General features: G+C 39.0%; 1 protein-coding gene across 1 annotated transcript in view; it reads right to left on the bottom strand.

Moving 5' to 3' along the window:
• Window positions 1-1,351: 1,351 nt before the first annotated feature.
• The window catches only part of CKAP2L (cytoskeleton associated protein 2 like), a 31,617-nt gene continuing 10,400 nt past the window's right edge, over window positions 1,352-22,568 (bottom strand). Inside the window, exons 5-9 of the mRNA XM_032243665.1 lie at window positions 20,701-20,908; window positions 14,894-15,049; window positions 11,645-11,708; window positions 9,780-9,969; window positions 1,352-4,073 (exon numbers count right to left, since the gene is read on the bottom strand). Of these exons, the coding sequence (XP_032099556.1) occupies window positions 3,848-4,073; window positions 9,780-9,969; window positions 11,645-11,708; window positions 14,894-15,049; window positions 20,701-20,908 (844 nt within the window). The 3' untranslated portion in view covers window positions 1,352-3,847. The remainder of the gene's footprint in view (window positions 4,074-9,779; window positions 9,970-11,644; window positions 11,709-14,893; window positions 15,050-20,700; window positions 20,909-22,568) is intronic.

Genomic DNA, 22,568 nt, shown 5'->3' with positions numbered 1-22,568 from the left:
ACAGGTGTGAGCCATTACACCCAGCCTGGGGTGCTTTTATTAGAAGAGGGAGTACATGCCAGGCAGGCAACAACTTTTTTTTTTTTGAGACAGAGTCTTGCTCTGTTGCCCAGGCTGGAGTGCAGTGGCATGATGTTGGCTCACTGCAACCTTTGCCTCCCAGGTTCAAGTGATTCTCCTGCCTCAGCCTCCCAAGTAGCTGGGATTACAGGCGTGTACCAGCACGCCTGGCTAATTTTTGTATTTTTAGTAGAGGTGGCGTTTCACCACGTTGGCCAGGCTGGTCTGAATCTCCTGACATCAAATGATCCACCCACCTTGACTTCCCAAAGTCTGGGATTACAGTCATGAGCCACATGCCCGGCCTCAGGAACTGTTTTTATAGTTTGTAAAAGACTCAGCTGAGTTCCTGGCATAGTGAGCACTAACAAACATAAACCATCAAGCCTCGGCTCTGTCTTCTGGTTCATGGTCATTCTGCACAGAGATGCTGTATATAATCCCTTTTTTTCTTTGAAACTTGTGTTATACTCACCTCCTCTAAAAAGCCATCCCGGAACAACGCTGGACTTATTTCTGCAGAGGCCCATATTTCCACTAAAATTCCCTATGAACCTTCTTCCTAAGTGATTAAGAGCCCACTTCTTTCCTTCCTACTCTCCCTCCTTCCTGCTCCGTATGTCTAGGAGCTATTTACTAAACAAGAGGGTTACTGAGTATCTATAAAGAGCCCTAGAATTAGGGTGCAGTTATTTTGCAGCTGCTGTACCATCCACAATCATTTCCATCCATATCTTCTTGTGTTTGGAAGACTCTACAGTCTAATGAGGCTGTTCAAAACCTCCAATTTGCCATTTTGAAACATAAATTATTAGACACCAATAGTTCCACCCACACAGTTATTGTTAGTACCTAGCATAACACTGTAAGACATCCTGCAAGGAACTAACGATAAATAAAATGAAACTGCTCACTGGAGAACTAAGCTGTAATGTCAAGACAATGGTTTTGAGGAGATGTAAAACCACCATAAAGGGACAACTGACTCCTAGGCCTGGGGTCAGGGGAGAGATTTAGGTGGCAAACACGGACCATTTGAGAAGCCAGAAAACAAATAAGTGCATAAGCAATGGATGGCAGTGTAAGATCAATCATGAGGACCTGGTCAAAGAACTTAGGACAGTGTCTGAGATCTGAGGCAAGAATATTCCTAATACAAAAAGACTCGCTTCAGACTCTCTAAGCCTGGTGATTTTGAATATTTGATTCCTCTAAGTCCCATGTTCAGAGCTTGTGATCTCTAAGCAGCCCTCTGAGCATTATTTGGCTTCACAGGAAAAGTTAAGTCTAATTCCTGCTTTTTGGTGACAATTTTATTAGGTATATTTAAGATTTACAACATGATGCTATGGGATACATATCGATAATAAGATGGTTGCTACAGTAAAGCAGATTAACATCGTCTGGTTTTTGTGTGATAAGAGCAGCTAAAATCTACTTATTTAACAAAAACTCCTAATACAATTGTATTAACTTTAGCCCAATCTCTAGACTTGTTCATCTTATCTGCTATTTTATATCCTCGGCCTACATCTCCCCATTTCCTCTTCCCCAATCTGTGGTAATGTTTCTCTGTATATTTGAGTTCTTTTTTAAAAAATTAAATATTCCACATGTGATCATGCAGTATATTTCCTTGTGTATGGCATATTTCACTTAGCATAATGTTCTCCAGGTCCATCTATGTTGTAGCAGATGGCAAGAACTCCCTCTTTTCCAAGGATCAATACTATTCCATGGCATGCATTGGCCATATTTTCTTTTATTTGCCCATTGACGGCCATTTAGGTTGTTTCCAAATTGTAGCTATTGAGAATAACACTGCTGCAAACATGGGAGTGCAGATATCTTTATGAGGTGGTGATTTCATTTTTTTTTTTGAGACAGAGTCTCACTCTGTAACCCAGGCTAGAGCTCAGTGACACTATTTCAGCTCACTGCAACCTCTGCCTCCTGGGTTCAAGCGATTCTCCTGCCTCAGCCTCCCAAGTAGCTGGGATTACAGACCCCTGTCACCACACCCGAGTAATTTTTGTATTTTTAGTAGAGATGGGTTTTCACCATGTTGGTCAAGCTGGTCTCGAACTCCTGACCTCAGGTGATTCACCCACCTTAGCCTCCCAATGTGCTGGGATTACAGGCGTGAGTCACTGTGCCAGGCCAATGATTTCATCTTTTTGGGTATATACCTACTCAGAAGAGGGTCAGATAACAGTTCTACTTTTAATTTCTTCGGAGTCTCCATAGTTTTTCACAATGGCTACGCCAATCTACATTCCCACCAACAGTGTACTAGGCTTCTCTTTTCTCCACAATCTCATCAACATTTATCTCATGTCTTCTTGTTAACAGCCATTCTTACAGACGTGAGGTGATAGCTCAAAGAGGTTTTAATTTACATTATTCTTCTGATTACTGATGCCAAACACCTTTTCATATATATACCTATTGGCTATTTTTTAATGTCTTCTTTGGAGACATGTCTGTTTAGGTCCTTTGCCCATTTTAAATTATTTGTTTTTCCACGATTGAGTTATAAGGGTCTATCTCTTACTGAAAGTCTGCTAGCATTACAGTTTTGTAGCTCATAGTTTTTTGAGCACTGTTATAATCTGACTTTCAGAAATAGATCTGCTTCCCTTACAATGAAAAAATCTAGTTCTGGGTGAGGCTGACAGACCCTTGATCAAAGTACATTCTCCTTGGTAATGAAGGGTCCTTGTGAGGTCTCTTGCGAGAGCCAACTGGTGTAACCTTAGACAAACTCCTAATTCTCTATGCAAAGTCATTATCACGGTTTTCTATAATAAAGATAAACAAGCGGGAACTAATAAAAATTTAATGTATTTTTTAAAGATAATACTTAAATATTAAGAAAGCTAAGATTTAAAAGGTGTTGACTAGATTTTTCTACACTTTATATTTACATAATGACTGATTTTACCTTTCCACAAGTAGTTGCCCAGGAGGAAGAAAAAGCAACCTAACAGTCTCTGGGGCTTGCACTGCCTTCTGAGGCCAGCTATCCCCTAGCATAGCAAAGAAATGAAGAAGCAAGTGTCCACTCCCCACCCTTCTCCCCTGCTCCCTTTTGTTATTTGAAGTGTTTCTGAGTAACAAATGCAAAAAACTAGGTTTGGATATAAAAGCTAGATGACCATGCCAATTCAGGATTGTGTTTCATCTGAGACCTGGCATAGGAAAAACAAGAATTCTCTCTCATTTACAAGGATACTGTGATGGAAGTCAAAGATCACACATAAATTTGCAATCTCTGGGAAAAGGCACAGCTGGTATAAACTCATCTGGGAAATGAGGGGTTCTGACTTGGCCGTCTGTCAAGGTCCATTCAGCCTGTTAAGCCAGCATCAACGTTCAGATTTTCCACGATGAAAGGACTTGCCCTCTCTGCTAAGGTGGATGTAGAAAGAAAAGTCCCATTACATTGTGGGACCAACCTTCTGATATAAAAAATTACGTTGGGATTAAAGTAGATCAATAAAGTATACATTTTTTTCATAGTTGTAGGGTAAATTAACATTCAAAAGTTTGAAATTTATGTATACTGTAAAACTGGCAAACTAGTCTCACACACATAAAGCAAAGATCTTCCCATAGGGAGATAAAATTTGAGAGTAAGCCCAGTGAATTACTTAAATCCTGAGCATCTGTAATCTGCATCTATGATGCCTCTCTATTACACACTTTTTTCCAGGTCATTTGGACAAGAATATTTCTTGTCTTATGGAGGCTCTAAAACACGTTTTTAAAAAAAAGCATCAGGAAATTATGATTCAGGGATTTGAAACCCCAATGTTACAGGCAAAGCCTCATTTCTACGAAATATAAAACATGTTGTTTCTTCCACTTCTAACAGTTCATCAAGAGAAGCCACTACTAAATCGTGTTCTTGCAGCATTTCCGGGTAGCAGGACACTGCTCGCTCGATCCTCGATGAACGCCGTACAGGAGTGATAAGCTTCATGTCTTGCACTTCTGGCATCCCATTTATTCTGAGAGATAGCAAGAGATGCATTAAAAACATTATCATTTAAAAAAATTGTCTTTATTATTTTTTGTTTTATATTCCATAATAAAACATGAAAGACATTTTAATATAAGTTGACACAAGAGACATGTCTAGAGCAGTTCTCATCTTAAGATGGCTTTTTCCAGGAGTTCAAGACCAGCTTGGGCAACATAGTAAGACACTATGTCTACCAAAAAATATAAAAATTAGCTGGGCAACGGATCCAAGATGGCTGATTAGGAGCAGCTCAGGATAGCAGCTCCCAGCGAAAGTGTGGAAGGTGAGTGAACGCCGCATTTCCAGATGGATTTTTATTGTCCACAGACCAGGAGATTCGCAGGCGGAGGAGCCCCATGGGTTGCCAGCGCAGCTGTTTTGGCCAGCATGGCTGTTTCCGCTGGGGCGGCTGTTTTGGTCAGCGCCCCGGCAAGGGGGTTCTCCATACAAAATACACGGGTCCGGGTACCGTTTTAGCTGGTGATTGGAGTTTGGGGAAGACAGAGTCGCCCCATTCAACTGATAGAAAAGGAGATTGAAACAGGGAGCCAGGCCAGGAGATTCCCAGGCAAAAAAGCACCACGAATCTCAGCGCAGCTGTTTCAGCCAGCGCAGGTGCAGTGGGTTGCCACATGGGAAATCACACAGATCCCGGTGCCTTTTCAACAGGCGACTGGAATACCTGGGAGACAAAAAAAAAAAAAAGGCTCTGAGGCAGGGAGCCATGTGATCAGGCTCGGCTGGTCCCACCCCCACAAAACACGGCAATCTGAAACGCTCTGGATTGAGAGTTTCACAGCAAGCACAGCTGAACCCGGGATGGTCGAGCTCTGTGGGGAGGGGCATCCACCATTACCGAGGCACTCCACTGCTACAGAGGTAGTCCGCCATTGCAGAGGCAGCCCGCCGTTACAGAGGTGGGCTGCCATTGCAGCATTGCAGAGGCAGCTCTAACTACACCCATATAAACAGGACTGCAGGGAAGTTCACATGGCAGCTGGGCAGAGCCCACAGCAGCTCAGCAAAGTCTCTGTAGGCAGTGACTAGGCTGCCTCCTCGCTGGGGAGGGCAGCCCTGAAAAATGCCAGCAGCACAACAGAAACTCATAAATAAAGCCCTAACTCCCCGGGACAGAGCACCTAGGAAAAAAAAGGGGGTTTATGAGTTCATCTGCAGCAGACTTAAACGTACCTGCCCAGCAAATCTGAATGAACAACGGAGCTCACAGCTCAGCACTTGAGCTCCTATAAAGGACAGACGGTCTCCTCAAGCAGCTCCCTGACCCCCGTATATCCAAAGAGTCACCTCATAAAGGAGAGCTCAGACTGACATCAGGTGGGTAACCTTCAGGGACAAAGATAGCAGAAGAAACTGGCAGCAACCCTTACTGTTCTGCAGATGCTGCAGGTGATCCCCAGGCAAGCAGGGCCTGGAGTGGACACCTCAGCAGTCCTACAGCAGAGGGGCCTGTATGGTAGAAGGAAAGCTAAGAAACAGAAAGAAATAGCTTCATCATCAACAAAACTGGACATCCACTCAGAGACCCAATCTGAAAGTCAACAACTACAAAGGTGACAGGTGGATAAATACACAAAGATGGGAAGAAACCAGCGCAAAAAGGATTAAAACATCCAAAACCAGAACACCTCTCCTCCTATAAGGGATCACAACACCTCACCAGCAAGGGAACAAGGCTGGATGGAGAATGAGTGTGATGAATTGACAGAATCAGGCTTCAGAAGGTGGGTAATAAGAAACTTCTGTGAGCTAAAAGAACATGTTCTAACCCAATACAAAGAAACTAAGAACCTTGAAAAAAGATTTGATGAAATGCTAATGAGAATAAACAACTTAGAGAGGAATATAAGTGAATTGATGGAGCTGAAAAACACAACATGAGAACTTTGAGAAGCATACACAAGTTTCAACAGCTGAATTGACCAAGCAGAAGAAAGGATATCAGAGGTCGAAGATCAACTCAATGAAATAAAATGAGAAGGCAAGATTAGAGAAAAAAGGGTAAATAGGAATGAACAAAATCTCCAAGAAATATGGGACTATGTGAAAAGACCTAATCTATGTTTGATAGGTGTATCTGAATGTGACGGAGAGAATCAACCCAACCTGGAAAACACTCTTCAGAATATTATCCAGGAAAACTTCCCCAACCTAGCAAGGCAGGCCAATATTCAAGTCCAGGAAATACAGAGACCACCACAAAGACATTCCTCAAAAGAGCAACCCCAAGGCACATAATTGTCAGATTCACCTGGGTTTAAATGAAGGAAAAAATGTTAAGGGCAGCCAGAGAGAAAGGTCGGGTTACCTACAAAGGGAAGTCCATCAGACTCACAGCAGATCTCCCAGCAGAAACCCTACAAGCCAGAATAGAGTGGGGGCCAATATTCAACATCCTTAAAGAAAAGAACTTTCAATCCAGAATTTCATATCCAGCCAAACTAAGGTTCAAAATTGAAGGAAAAATAAAATCCTTTAAGAACAAGCAAGTACTCAGAGATTTCATCACCACCCGGCCTGCTTTATAAGAGCTCCTGAAAGAGGCACTAAACATACAAAGGAACAACCAGTACCAGCCACTCCAAAAATATACCAAATGGTAAAGAGCATCAACTCAATGAAGAATCTGCATCAATTAACGGGCAAAACAGCCAGCTAGCATCAAAATGGCAGTATCAAATTCACACGTGACAATATTAACCCTAAATGTAAATGGGCTAAATGCCCCAATCAAAAGACACAGACTGGCAAATCAGATACGAAATCAAAACCCATCGGTGTGCTGTATCCAGGAAACCCATCTCACATGCAAGGATACACAAAGGCTCAAAATAAAGGGATGGAGGAAGATTTACCAAGCAAATGGAGAGCAAGAAAAAAAAAAAAAAGGAGTTGCAATTCTTATCTCAGATAAAATAGACTTTAAAGCAACAAAGATCAAAAGAGACAAAGAAGGACATTACGTAATGGTAAAAGGATCAATGCAACAAGAAGAGCTAACAATCCTAAATATATGAGCACCCAGATACATAAAGCAAGTTCTTAATGACTTACAAAGAGACTTAGACTCCTACACAATAATAGTGGGAGACTTTAACACCCCATTGTCAATATTAGATCAATGAGACAGAAAATTAACAAGGATATCCAGGACTTGAACTCAGACGTGGACCAAGCAAACCTAATAGACATTTACAGAGCTCTCCACCCCAAGTCCACAGAATATACATTCTTCTTAGCACCACATCACACCTACTCCAAAATTGACCACATAATTGGAAGTAAATCGCTCCTCAGCAAATGCAAAACAATGGAAATCATAACAAACAGTCTCTCAGACCACAGTGCAATCAAGTTAGAACTCAGAATTCAGAAACTAACTCAGAACCACACAGCTTCATGGAAGCTGAACAACTGGCTCTTGAATGTTGACTGGGTAAACAATGAAATGAAGGCAGAAATAAAGATCTTCTTCGAAACCAACGAGAATGAAGACACAAAGTACCAGAATCTCTGGGACACATTTAAAGCAGTGTCTAGAGGAAAATATATAGCAATAAATGCCCACATGAGAAGCAAGGAAAGATCTAAAATCGACACCATATCATCAAAATTGAAAGAGCTAGAGGAGCAAGACCAAAAAAACTCAAAACCTAGCAGAAGACAAGAAATAACTAAGATCAGAGCAGAACTGAAGGAGCTAGAGACACAAAAAACCCTTCAAAAAAATCAATAAATCCAGCTGTTTTTTCGAAAAGATCAACAAAATAGACAGACCACTAACCAGATTAATAAAAGAATAATCAAATAGATGCAATAAAAAATGATAAAGGGGATATCACCACAGATTCCACAGAAATACAAAACATCATCAGAGATTATTACAAACATCTCTATGCACATAAACTAGTGTAACTGGAAGAAATGGATAAATTACCGGACAGTTGCATCCTCCCAAGCCTAAACCAGGAAAAAGCTGAAACCCTGAATAGACCAATAACAAGATCTGAAGTTGGGGCAGGAATTAAGAGCCTACCACCCAAAAAGAGCCCAGGTCCAGACGGGTTCACAGCCGAATTCTACCAGACATACAAAGAGGAGCTGGTACCATTCCTTCTGAAACTATTCCAAACAATCCAAAAAGACGGAATCCTTCCCAAATCATTTTATGAGACCAACATCATCCTGATACCAAAACCTGGCAGAGACTCAACAAGAAAACTTCAGGCCAACATCCATGATGAACATAGATGCAAAAATCTTCAATAAAATACTGGCAAACTGATTGCAACAGCATATCAAAAAGCTTAACCACCATGATCAAGTAGGCTTCTTCCTGGGGATGCAAGGCTGGTTCAACATACGCAAATCTAAAAATGTAATTCACCACATCAACAGAACCAAAGAAAAAAACCACATGATTATCTCAATTGATGCAGAGAAGGCCTTTGACAAGATTCAACAGCCCTTTATGCTAAAAACCCTCAATAAACTAGGTATTGATGGGACATATCTCAAAATAATAAAACCTATTTATGACAAACCTACAGCCAATATCATACTGAATGGGCAAAAATTGGAAGCATTCCCTTTGAAATCTGGCACTAGACAAGGATGCCCTCTCTCACCACTCCTATTCAATATAGTATTGGAAGTTCTAGCCAGAGCAATCAGGCAAGAAAAAGAAATAAAGGGTATTTACATAGGAAAGGAGGAAATCAAATTGCCTCTATTTGCAGACATGATTGTATATCTGGAAGACCCCATCGTCTCAGCCCAAAATCTCCTTAAACTGATAAGCAACTTCAAAGTCTCAGTATACAAAATCAATGTGCAAAAATCACAAGCATTCCTATATACCAATAACTGACTTAAAGAGAGCCACATCAAGAACGAACTGCCATTTACAATTGCTACAAAGATAATAAAATACTTGGGAATACAACTAACAAAGGATGTAAAGGACCTCTCCAAGAAGAACTACAAACCAATGCTCAACGAAATAAGATAGGACACAAATAGATGGAGAAACATTCCATGTTCATGGTTAGGAAGAATCAATATCGTGAAGATGGCCATACTGCCCAAAGTAATTTACAGATTCAATGCTATCCCCATCAAGCTACCAATGACCTTCTTTACAGAACTGGAAAAAAACACCTTAAACTTCATATGGAACCAAAAGAAAGCCTGCATAGCCAAGTCAATTCTAAGCAAAAAAAAGTCAAAGCAGGAGGCATCACACTACCAGACTTTAAACTATACTACAAGGCTACAGTAATCAAAACAGCATGGTACTGGTACCAAAACAGAGATATAGACCAATGGAACAGAACAGAGGCCTTGGAGGCAACACCACACATCAACAACCATCCAATCTTTGACAAACCTGACAAAACAAGCAATGGGGAAAGGAGTCCCTGTTTAATAAATGGTGTTGGGAAAACTGGCTAGCCATGTGCAGAAAGCAGAAACTGGACCCCTTCCTGACACCTTACACTAATATTAACTTCAGATGGATTAAAGACTTAAACATAAGACCTAACACCATAAAAACCCTAGAAGAAAACCTAGGCAAAACCATTCAGGACACAGGCGTAGGCAAGGACTTCATGACCAAAACACCAAAAGCATTAAGTCTGTAAACACAAAGCCTGTTTTAGGGTTTGCTTACCTAGGGATTGGACCAATCTGTAATTTGATTCCAGAATAATTATGCTGTTCTGCCTTGGCTATTTGGGGTGTTGCTATGGCTTGTTCCCTCTCTTCTGGCGAAAGACAAGACTTCACAGATTCCTTCTTCTTGGCCAGCTCTTCCACTGATGTTATATTAGTTTCAGCAACTAATGAGTCAGAAGTAATTCCTGTGTATGTAAGGTCAGGAAGGAAAGTAAGATTTAGCAATTTAATACTTCAAATATAAATCACTAACATGAAAAATATATACATACAATGATTTCCCAGTGATCTTCATGGACTCCACACACTAAATAGTGATTGATTTGAGGTGGGATTTATAATTTCTTTTTTTCCTGGTAAGCCCTGTAGCAATGTCCTGATACATCAGGCCCCCCTCCTAGCCAGCCTTCAGACAGACAGCTGTAAGTAGATTCTTGACACCTTTTCAAGACTCTGAACACATTCCCAGTCTCCTGTTAACTCTGAAGAGCACTCTTTTAGGGACTATTCACTGGCCTTCTACCCTTACACCATACCTTGGATCAATTTTCTTGACTCACTAAGGTTAACTCACACAACCTCCTAATCCCCCTCCTACCCAGGATGACCACAAGGTTACTGCCTTGGACAGTGGGTGAAAAATGTCTTGCATGAATAGTTTTCATGGTAGCCCAACCACAATAACCAAAATAAAAGAATGGAAATCAGATTGTGCCAGGCACACTGTAGCTAAAGGCTGACACCCTAAGTGAGGTCAACAGTGTGCAACAAAAGTATGGATTCCTGTCTTCTCTTTTTGTTCCTTTCAAGAACACTGTCATGTTTTAACCAAGTATCTGAATTGTAGCCTCATTCTCAAAGAATCTACTATTAAGTATACCTATTCTATTTCCTTATTCCCACAAGTAGTGGGTTATTTAACTATAATTCCATGACTTGATTGTTCCCCAGTTAAATCTACTCTTTTTTTTTTGAGATGGAGTATCGCTCGTTGCCTAGGCTGGAGTGCAATGGTGCAATCTCAGCTCATTGCAAACCCCGCTTCCTGGGTTCAAATGTTTCTCCTGCCTTAGCCTCCTGAGTAGCTGGGATTACAGGCACGTACCACCATACCGGGCTAATTTTTTTTTTTCTTAGTAGAGACAGGATTTCACCACATTGGTCAGCTGGTCTCCAACTCCTGACTTCAGGTGATCCACCTGCCTTAGTTTCCCAAAGTGCTGGGATTACAGGTGTGAGCTACTGTGCGCAGCCTAAATCTACTCTTAAAGGAAAAACTTGTCACCTTCTAATATAACAAGAAGAATCCAATTTATTTTCTAAAGATAGCTTGTTTTTTCTTTCCATTCATACAAGTATTATAAGCAACTATAATGTTACTAATGTGTTTGGCACAATATTTCTCATAGAAGAGTCTTCTAAAGGTTAACCACTGACAGTAATGGTCAACCAATTAAAGAGATTCCTGAGATGGCTATTTTTAAAGGGATAACATGAATTTAGATGAGTATGTTGGTAGTTTATGATTAAACATGTAACTTAAGGCATTTCTCCTTTTTGCCTCAGTCTCTTCTAGTAAAAAGCTGTTTGTCTTCTTCCATCTAGGATTCTAGGGAAGTGGAGCATTTCAGTCTAGGCTGTTCTGGTGGAAACAACTTTTGTTCAGTGTTGAGCAGTGTATTTACTTGTAACAATACAAATAACTCAGCTGATGACAATGGCTGAAAGGGCCAGGTCATGGAAACCAACAAGTGAGAAGCATTTCAGGGGATCATACTTTTCTTCTTTTTCCAATGGGTTCTGGATGATTTTTACTGACATAGCTAGAGAAGATGAATTTAAATACAAAAATAATAATACCTTCTGTGGTTCTGTTTGAGTCTTGCAAAATATTAAGAACAACTTCCCGCAACTCTTGTATTGGCTAGAAGGAAGGAAGAAAATATATGAAATCTTAAAAACATTCATGGAAAAAATTTGCTAAGGAACTTTAACTTCAAATAAATGTTTTATAATAATAATGTTTCCTTTTAAAATCTCTTGTCTAGCAATAAATATTTTGTCTAGCTTGACAGTTTCACAGCTTCATGAGAAAAATAAAGAAACAGAAAATTTCAATTAAGTATTGGCACACTTGACTTAATGAACGGATGTATTTAAAGTTGTCTATAATGTAATTTGTCTACATCACATTCTATTTTCCTATTGATTTATATAATACCATCTAATATGTATTCCCACATAAAGATTCTGGCCCAATGATGCAAAGCTAGCCACACAGAAAATACATTTATGTATTTTTAATGTTGTCTTTGTTTAACGTAAAAGTCATATACACATTATAGAAAAATTGCGTAGGTTAAGCTTAACAAATGAAATCACCCATAATTCCATCATCCAAACACAATTTTTTTGAGAAGGGAGTCTCTGTCACCAAAGCTGGAGAGCAGTGGTACAATCTCAGCTCACCACAACCTCCACTTCCAAGGTTCAAGTTATTTTCCTGCCTCAGACTCTCAAGTAGCTGGGATTATAGACACGTGCCACCCCATGTGGCTAATTTTTCTATTTTTAGTAGAGATGGGGTGTCGCTATGTTGGGCAGGCTGGTTTCGAACTCCTGACCTCAGGTGATCCACCTGCCTCAGCCTCCCAAAGGGCTGAGATTACAGGCGTGAGCCACTGTGCCTGGCCCACATACAATCTTTGTAGGCATTTTGGGTAATTTTCTCCGGCTTTTCCTTTCTTTCTTCTTTTATTTGGTAACATACTTAAAAAAAAACTTTATGGAAAAGTAATTTTCTGATAAAAATATCTGAGACAGCCTTCATTTTTCAAGTATGTAAACCACGCTATGAAGCAGAACATCGTAAGGTAAGCTGTACTTTCCCACAAGAACATTATAGTTGGAGGTTTGTCTTCCTTACCTGGGACTCTATATCAAACAGATATAAACTGACAATAAAGCATAAAAGTAAAGCTTTCCATACATTTTTTCAAAATCCAAAACAGAATTATGATTTCAGCTAAATGAATGGGAATAAATATATAGAATATATTGCAAAGAGTGAATTCCATAAAATAGTCAAGTGTATTTTATATTTGTATAGCCTTCTGGTTAAAGATGGTGGATTAAATATACATTTATTTCTAACCTCTCTTGAAAATCTACTGAAAGGATAATAAAGGGATTAAAAAGAGGCAATAACCACAAAGCACAGGAAAGAAGAAATGGCAATAAGGTTTTGGAAGCTGCAATGCAGAAGGAAGAGAGGTGAACAATTTAATCGACTTAAGCGAGTCGAATCCCAAGCTGGCAGTTTGGCTGAGGAACAACCTGGCAGAAAGGTTCAAGAATGGGTGATAGGGCCCAAATCAGGAGAACTCTTTAGCATCTGTTCAAAAGGCAGTCAGATCTCCAAATCCACCCTGCAGCCCTGAACTCTGCGTTCTGGTAACTAACTGTCCGACTCCCTTCATCCTAAGAGAAAGCTGGGGATGTATTCTTTAAGTCTCTGAGGGATATCATGCAAGATTGGGATAGGGTGCTTACTGAGAAAAGGGAATAAGCAAAAGTTTCTATGTTGACGGTTGAGACTCCCTACTCTCTTCTCTCCTGCAACACTGGCAGCCTGGTTTCTACCTCCCAGGAAGGGGATTGGAACAGCCTGCTCTAGAAAACTTGACCAGCTTAAGAGGAAAGACCTAAAGATACTGACTGCTATTGAGGCTTTTCTAACCAATCAACTCAGCCAGATCACCCTGTGGTAAAGCCCTACTCATGTGTCTAGAGCTTTAAATAAGCTTTTTCAGACCCACCTCTTATAAACAGCCCAGTTTTACCGGCATCTGTGTAAAGCCTTTAATGAATAACAGAGAACAGTCCAGTTTCACCAGCATCTGTGTAAAGCCTTTAATGAATAATAGAGAATAAAACAAAATAAAACAAACAATAACAACGAGAGAAAGAAATGAAAAACACATAGACAATGTGGGAAGAAGAAAACTGATATGGGTTCTAAAACACAAGGGATCCACCCAACTTAAGAAGGATGTAAAGGGAATCTAAAGGTGGTGGTAAAGAGATCCCAGAAAGATAGCTGGTGAAGATGGGAGTAAAGAGCAACTTGCTCAGTCTGGAATAAGCCAGAAGGGAGAAAGGAGAAAGGAGGTCTCTAAGAAAAAGAAATCAATAGAATATCTGATATTTTCAAAGTATTGAGGAACTTAGACAATTAGAGAAGAGTTTGTGAATTAATTATAAAATAAACAGAAAACTAAGCAAAGGCAAAACAAGACAGTAACTCCAGGAGAAGTAGAAAGTTGTGCTTGAAAGGTAAAGCAGTCATAGTATATACTACATGGCTCAACACATTCAAATACTTCTTATATATTCATAACAATGTGAATGCTAAATAGTGACCAGAATTTCATGACTCTAATGAAAGTATGAGGAATGGCAAGGGTCTGCAAGGATGGTAAATAGGGGCGTGTATTTGTGTGTGCTGGGATCTGTGTATGTATGTGTGAAAGAGGGTTAAATCTTCATTCTGCATAGCTGGAAGTCCATAAATCATATCTAAAACTAAAAAGTCAAGAAACAGAAGCATGTTTTCTGAAACTATAGAGGTTAATATAAAAATAATCAGTTTGCTCTGGGAAGGGGGAAATGGGAGGGAAGGAAGGCAGAGGCCTTCTTGAATGAAACTTATCAAACTGCTTGACTGTTTAAATTATGTGCATGTACAATTCTGATTTTGAACTATTATGGAAAAAGGTACCAAAGAATATGAACTATGACATGGAAAATGACATTTTAATGAAAAGCATTATAAAACTATTTGATGTAGTTTTTATAAATAATAATTATATAGTGTTTTTTTCTAGATTTTAGAATTAAAAGTTATTTCATGTAATGCCTCTGAATTACTGATTTAAGAATGTTGATGTATTGTGTTTAATATATTTTCAGGTTCTTTATGGTAAGGTATGACTTTATAAGTGTTGGATATTGATGTTGTAACCTTCTAACAGCCATATTACAAAAAACAACGGAGAACTCACATGAAAAAGCATTTTAAGAAGGTACCCACCCAAGACAGATACTCACTGTTGCCCCATTTTTAATGGCCTCTTCATATAGCCCAATAACATCAAAGGTGCCTTTACTTGCCAACAACTTTGCTTTGCAGATCCAGAATTTGGCAAATTTTTCAGCTTCAGGAACACTGGACAATATGTTAAGTATTTCATTATAAGGTACACCCTGAAAAAAAAAACCAAAATATCCAGAGGTAATTATTACTATTTCACTGTTACTCTCACATCTCTTAATATTTATTATAGCAGGTATGCAGAAATTGTTTTGATTACTAATATTTTCGAACTTTTAAAAAAATTTCAATTTTACTGAGGTACAATGTACATGCAATAAAATGCACTTTCAAAAATTATCCATTTTAATGAGTTTGGACATTCATCATTAATTTTTTTTTTTGGGGAGGGTGAATGGAGTCTTACTCTGTTGCCCAGGCTGGAGCGCAGTGCAGTGATCTTGGCTCACTGCAACCTCCACCTCCTGGGTTCAAGCAATTCTCCTGCCTCAGCCTCCCGAGTAGCTGGGATTACAGGCACCCACTGTCACGTCTGGCTAATTTTTTTGTATTTTTAGTAGAGACGGGGTTTTCACCATGTTAGCCAGGATGGTCTCAATCTCCTGACCTCGTGATCTGCCCGCCTCAGTCTCCCAAAGCACTAGAATTACAGGCGAGAGCCACTGTGCCCGGCCTAATTTTTTTTTTGAGACAAGTTCTCACTCTGTTGCCCAGGCTGGAGTGCAGTGGTCTGGTCACAACTTGCTGCAACCTCTACTTCCTGAGCTCAAGCAATCTTTCCACCTTAGCCTCTTGAGTAGCTGAGCCTACAGGCATGATCCACTGTGCCTAGCCTCCTCATCATTAAATTTTAAGAGTTATGTGAGACCAAGTAGAAAATGTTTATCATAGCTGAAGGTAAGAAATATGTTCATTTTCACGTGGTACAAAAACAAAACAAATCCTAGAGTAAACATTTCTTACATATTCATAATATTCCATATTTATAACAATGAGAACACCGAGTAGTGACCAGAATTTCTGTATGACTAATAGCAGTATAAAGAATAACACAGGCATGCAAAGATCATAGGGGTATGAATATGTGTATGTTGGGGATTTATGCAGGTGTTCATGAAAGAGGACTAAATACCACAAAAAGAAACTTTGAAATGGATTCACTGGTTTAATCCCCTCTGGCGAGCAGGACAGTGACATGGACCCAGAGGAATGGGGAGCACTAGCATGCCCAGAAATCCAGGTACTGGCACACTCAGCCAAGCAGCACCTTTCGCTGCTATTAAAATGGGGAGACACAAAGGTAAGTTCACAACTGAGAATCACTAATATTTGAGAAAACCAACACTACAGGAAAGAGGCATAAAACTCAACTAACAAGAATAACACTGGAGCAAAGAGGAATACTTTTAAGAGTACTACAGTCAATATCTTCAGAGTGATAAGACAGAGCATTGCTATCCTAAAACTAGAATGGCTTTTTCTATGAAAAAGAACAATTGCAGGAACACCACTGAAGAATAAATCTGTGAGCCGAAAATTCAGCTGTGAAATTCTCCTAGAAATCAATGTAACAGAACAATGTAATGAATAGTATGAAAACAAAATTGAGAGTTCTGAAGGATATATCTATTATTCAATAATTCCAGTATCCATCTAAGAGAATTTCTAGAAGGAAAAATGGAGAGAACAAAGTTAAACACACAAAGTGATTGTAGAAGAAAAATTTCAGGAAATGAACAAAGAAACAATTGTTCAGACTGAAAGACTCTCAGAGATTTAAGCAGGATGAATGGGAGAAAAAATATATACTTAGAAAATCAGAGATAAAAAGAAAATTGTAAAAGCTTCCAGAAAGGGGAAAAAAAGGATTACTTATAAAGGAATGAGAATCAGATTGATGTGAGATATTAACAAATCAACAACTCCAGATGCAAGAAAGAAAATGAAGCAATCATTTAAAAATTTCCAGGGAAAAGAAGCTGAAATTAAGAAATTTTCCCCAACCAAACTATGAGTCCAGCATGAAGGCAAAATAACAATTTCACAAGAATACAGACTCAAAAGGTTTGTCATTCAAAAATCATAAAGTCACTAGTGAGTAAACTTTAGAACTCACATGAAAGACTTGAAACAAAAGTAACCGCAGGCCAGGCGCAGTGGGTGGTTCACACCTGTAATCCTAGCACTTTGGGAAGCTGAGGCAGAGGATTGCTTGAGGCCAGGAGTTTGAGACCAGCCTGGGCACCATGGTGAGACCCTGAGTCTACAAAAAAATTTAAACAACATTGGATGTAGTGGTATGTACCTATAGCCCTAGCTACTCAGGGGGCTGAGGTGGAAGATTGCTTGGGCCCATCCAGTTCAAAGTTGTAGTGAGCTATGATGGCATCACTGCACTCCAGTCTAGGCAACAGAGTGAAACCCTGTCTCTTAAAAAAAAAACCAAAAAAGGAACTGCCAGAAGATATGATATATATTCTGCAAATCATGTGTGAGCTTACATCTACCACTTTTTTTCATTTCAGTGTATTATTTTCTTTATGAAATAAAGAAAACTAGATCAAATACAGAAATGAGGGGAAAAAAGAATTCAGGTAAACTGAATTACAATATAAAATGGCAGGCATAAATTTAAACATACAAGTAATCATAATAAATGTGTATAAACTAAATTTGCTTTTTAAAAGTAGAGAGTCTCAGATTTGTTTAAAAAATTTAATTGTGTGTATTTATACGAGACATACCTAAAATAAGTCAACCCATGAAGGTTTAAAGTAAAGGGATGGAAAAAAATCTACCAGGCATATTCTAACAACAAAAAGCAGGTGTGGCAAGATTAATCAGACAAAAGAAATTAAAGCAAGTCATGAATTTTTCTGTACCTAACAACATAATTTTGAAAAACAGAAAGTAAAAATTGACAGACATATGAAGAGAAATTGTCAACGACTAATCACAGTGCCAGCGAGAGACTCTGGCATACTGCTTTCAGAAAGCAATGGATCAAGTAAACAAAATAGGATGCACATTCTTTTCAAACACTTTTGGAACATTTACCAAGAATGATCAGATATTAAGACCACAAAGAAAATTTTAACAAAACCCATCAAGTAGAGTACACATAGGCCACATTCACCAACTACAATGCAATATAATTCTTCTAAGATATTTTTTGGGTTAAAGAACTCAAAATGGGAATCTCAAACTATTTAGAAATGCACAATGAGAACATATGTCAGTTATTAAGCTTTTGTGTGTCAGCCCCAAACCCCCCTATCCTCTGCTTTGTGATGCTGGAGCTGGAACTCTGTAAACCACTTTCTGCTTGGCAGCAGCTTCCCTGCTCTGCCCATAGTGGGCACGAGAGGGAGACTGCAGGGATGGAGAAGGAAGACACTTGCTTCTTCACATTTGCTTTCATCACCCCAGCAATGGTTCCTCACCCTGGCAGCCAACAGTTGGTTCTAGCCTCCAACTTTTTCGCCTTTCCCCTCAGATCCCACCTCACTGTGCAGCTTCAGTGGCAGAAGCACCAAATGGATAGAATCTTTTCCTCAAAGTCTGAGCCCCAGCCCTGCAGGGCCCCTCTTCTAGCATCTGCTGGGTAGTATGCCCTCCTTACAGTTGGAGTACCATCTCTACCAGGGTTTGTCTCTTCTGCTTCTTGGTTCTGATACCCAAAGCTCTCTTTATTCCCCTAGACCCAGTGAGTACCAGCTGCTTCCTGCAGTATCATCTCTGTTACCTCTTTGCTGTCAGCCTGTGTATTGCACCCACATCCCTCTGATCCCTTCAGCATTTTTGTGCACACAGGCTCACTATGTGCTTTCACAGCCAGCATCTGTGCTCCCTTGTATGTGCCCAGAGAGTGAGAAGTGCCTGAGAATTCTTGTCCGCCTGAGGCAGCCATGAATAAATGGCCATGGAAGCTTTAACACTGTAGTTTCCTTGCCTCTGATCAGGATGACTCTGAGAGATATGACTGACACCGTCTCCAGAGCTCCCCTGTGGGGCTGTGCCAGAGTCACCGTCCATGGACTTGCTTTTCTGATCCTACAACTTCACTCCTTTCCCAGTTTTCCCTGGAGTGTCTTCCTAATAAACTACTTTCACACAGATTCTCCTCTTAGGGTCCACTTCTTGAGAATCTACGTAAGACACTGTGTAACCAATTATACTCTTTCTGTGGTTTGTTTTTCAGACTTGACTGTGACTGATAAAGAACATAACTTGGTCAAACATGGGAGATATGACCAAGTAAACTTCAGAGGTAAATTTGCTATAGCATTAAACATACTTGTAAAAAAAAATAAGAAAGATTCACTTTTAAATGATCTAAGGTTTCAATTAAAAAGGTAGGAAAAGCGCAATAAATATAAAAATGGGTGCAGACATTGATTCAAGAGAAAAAATAATCAATAAAACCTGAGGTCTTTTAAAAAAAATCAATGAGAAAAAATCTTTGGCAAGTCTAACTTTTAAAAAGTCACAAAATTCAAAATTTACTAGTTGACTCAAGATATATAAGCCCTAAATAGAGCAATGACCACATATCAAATTGAGAAGATACATACAAATTTATCCTCCAAAGAAACATGGTCCAGATAATTTTTATGGACAAGTTTTTACCAAACCTTCAAAATAAAAATAATTCTAATGTTATACAAACTATTTTCAGTGTATAGGACAAAAAGAAAAATACACAACTCATCTACCTAAGTCAGCTTAAAATTGGTACTAGGAAAACACAAGACAATCAAAGTACATAAAAATGAATAAAAGAATTGCAACTCACAAAACTATATACTTCATTTCTTTACATACCTACACCATATGAACATGCATGAAAACAGAAAGAATGACTGGCAATGGTGGTCACCTCCAGAGAGAAGTTTGGGATTTCTAAGTATGTATGTTTGTAGAGAGAGAGGGCTGATCATTTATCTATATTGTTTGAAATAATTTTAATAATAAAAATGTACTCATGATTTTTAATACTACAATGAAAAGAAAAAAGAAAAAGAACTCAAGTTTAATCCCACAAGAAGAAATAGTTAGTATTTAACTGGATGTTGTGAGTTTAATCCCATAAGGAGAAATAGTATTTAACTGGATGTTGTGAAAATGTTGCCTGGAGTAGACTTAAAGTGAACTTTTCCATTTCTTTTTTGCTGATGTTCAACATAACCAGCCAAAGGACAGAATAAATTTTGATTTAGGCAAGAATTTTAGTAAAGTTTATTCCATCATTTTTTAATATATTTTTTATTCACGGATTCTCCTAAGGATCACATTCTGCCTATCATCTATTTTATCCTTATCTGCAGAATCCAAGATAAAATTTAAATACTATTTATAGCTACCCAGAGTATTTAGAATACTTGAACTTTACATATAAACTTGACTTCTGACTTCAGTTTCATATCCAAATGTTAAATGTGTACTCTTCAGAACTTGATACCCAAAGAAGGCAAAGTTCCTTTTGGAGCCAGGTTGTTTAGATTAGTTTTCCAACTTCTTCGTGCCCTAGTTTCATTTGTAAAGTGATCATAGTAACAGTGGTTATGATAATTATGTAAGATAATCTCAGTTAACTGCTTATAAAAGCACCTGGCATATAAAAGTCACTGTTTATGGGCATGTTATTATTATTACTGCTATTATTATTACTCTATATTTAAGAGTAGCTAAAGCTCAGCTTAGATGAAGGCTATCTCTCCTATACTCTATTTAAGAAAAACATTTAAAAATTCTAAGATTCTGGTTTGGGCCAAAGCAGAAGGAACTTATTTTCTTCACTCACCCCTTCGATGAGGTTCAGACATTCTGTCAGAGTGTTGTTAATTTTACTGGACAGTTCGAATTGTGCTTTCTTTTCTTCTTCTTCTTTTTCAATGCTCTTCCAGAATGAAATATTCATTTCCTTTATTGCTTTTCTTTTTGTTTTAAGTTCCATAGGAGGCCGTTTATAGATTTTTCCCTTAGATTTCTGCCAGTCTTCTAGTTGTTTCCTAAAATTCAATTAAAGGGTGAGTGGTTTTATTTATTTTAAAACATAGTCAAGCTGCTAAAATATATGATATGTATATATATATGTGTGTGTATATATATATATATAAAGATAGAATATAATTAAATACTTTCAACTACAGACAAAATCAGTTGAATGGAATTAAAAAAAATTTACAAATGGATAATGGCATCACTGAGTTATGCCTACCTATGAGAAGGCAGACACCAAGATTCCAAGATCACACGTGGCCAGCAATTCAGATTTCAAATAGAATTTGTGATTCTTCATTATTTTTCTTCGAAAGTTTTCACTTCACTGTATGCTACTTGCTTTCCTAAGACATCACTCTATTTTTGAGATGACTTAGCACTTCATTTCTTTCACCATAAGCTGTCACTCAATTCAAACCCATCAAGCCTGCATTCTGCCTTCAATAAGGTCTTAGTGTGTGAAGTGACCCACTTAACCTAGTTCCTTAGTCCTCTCTTGACCAGACATGACTCTCTTTCATAAGCTAGACCAATAATTTCAGGGCTCTTAAATAGCTGGTTTCTGATAATGCCAAGTCCTCATTCTTGCTGACCCCCACTGTTCACATTTTCCACCCCTGCTTCTAAGCAGGCAATAGATTGCTTTTTGAGGGTAGGGGCACCAAGACATATAGACCCCAAGTGCTTGGATGTAGGCACTCCAGCTTCTTTAAATTACAACTACATATTAATGACTTCCAAGTGTACATTTCAGCCCAGATTTTTCCCTGGAGCCCCAAACTTTGTAAAACCCACTGCCTAGTTGATAACTTTTGATGTCTGATAGGCATTTCAAATTTAATACTGTCTCAAACAAAGCTCTTAAAATTTTCATCTCCACACCTGTGCCAAGTATTTGTTACTTTGGTAAATAGCACCCCAGGCTGTGTCACTGCCAAGGACTTCCCACGGCTCTTGGAATAAAATTCAAAATATTTTCCATGGCTGAAAGGTGCCGTGTAATCTGGTTCCTGCCTACCTCTCCAACCTCACATCACACTAGTCTCCCAGTCACACACCCCGCCGCCCCAGGAGTTCGAGTATCCTTGCAGTTTCTTTCTTTTTTTTTTTTTTGAGACACAGTTTCACTATTACCCAGACTGGAGTGAAGTGACACAATCTCAGGTCACTGCAACCTCCGCCTCCTGGGTTCAAATGATTCTTGTGCCTCAGCTGCCCGAGTAGCTGGGATTACTGGTGTGTGTTACTACACCTGGGTTATTTTATTTTATTAGTAGTAGAGATAGAGTTTCACCATGTTGGCCAGGCTGGTTTTGAACTCCGGACCTCAAGTGATCTGATTGCCTCAGCCTTCCAAAGTGCTGGGATTACAGGCATGAGCCACCGTGCCCTGCATCCCTGAAGTTTCTTGATCTAGACTTATTCCTGCCTTAAGGTCTTGCATCTTCAGTCCTCTGCTCAAATGACACCTCCGAGAAGAGGCAATTACCTGTAATTACTGTGTCTTATTTAGTCAGTATGTTGGTTTTCTGTCTCCTCCACTAGAGTGTAAGCTTTATGAAAACAGAAACCTTAACAGTCTAGTTCCCAGCACAGTACTTAGCACACATAGGTATTTAAAAACACATGGCAAAATTCACCTTTTTTTTAGCGTGCAATTCTGAATTT

This window comes from Sapajus apella, unplaced genomic scaffold (genome assembly GCF_009761245.1).
Source record: "Sapajus apella isolate SASKATOON/1434 unplaced genomic scaffold, GSC_monkey_1.0 scaffold52, whole genome shotgun sequence".
NCBI lineage: Eukaryota > Metazoa > Chordata > Mammalia > Primates > Cebidae > Sapajus > Sapajus apella.
This window is presented reverse-complemented; position numbering and strand designations above follow the sequence as displayed.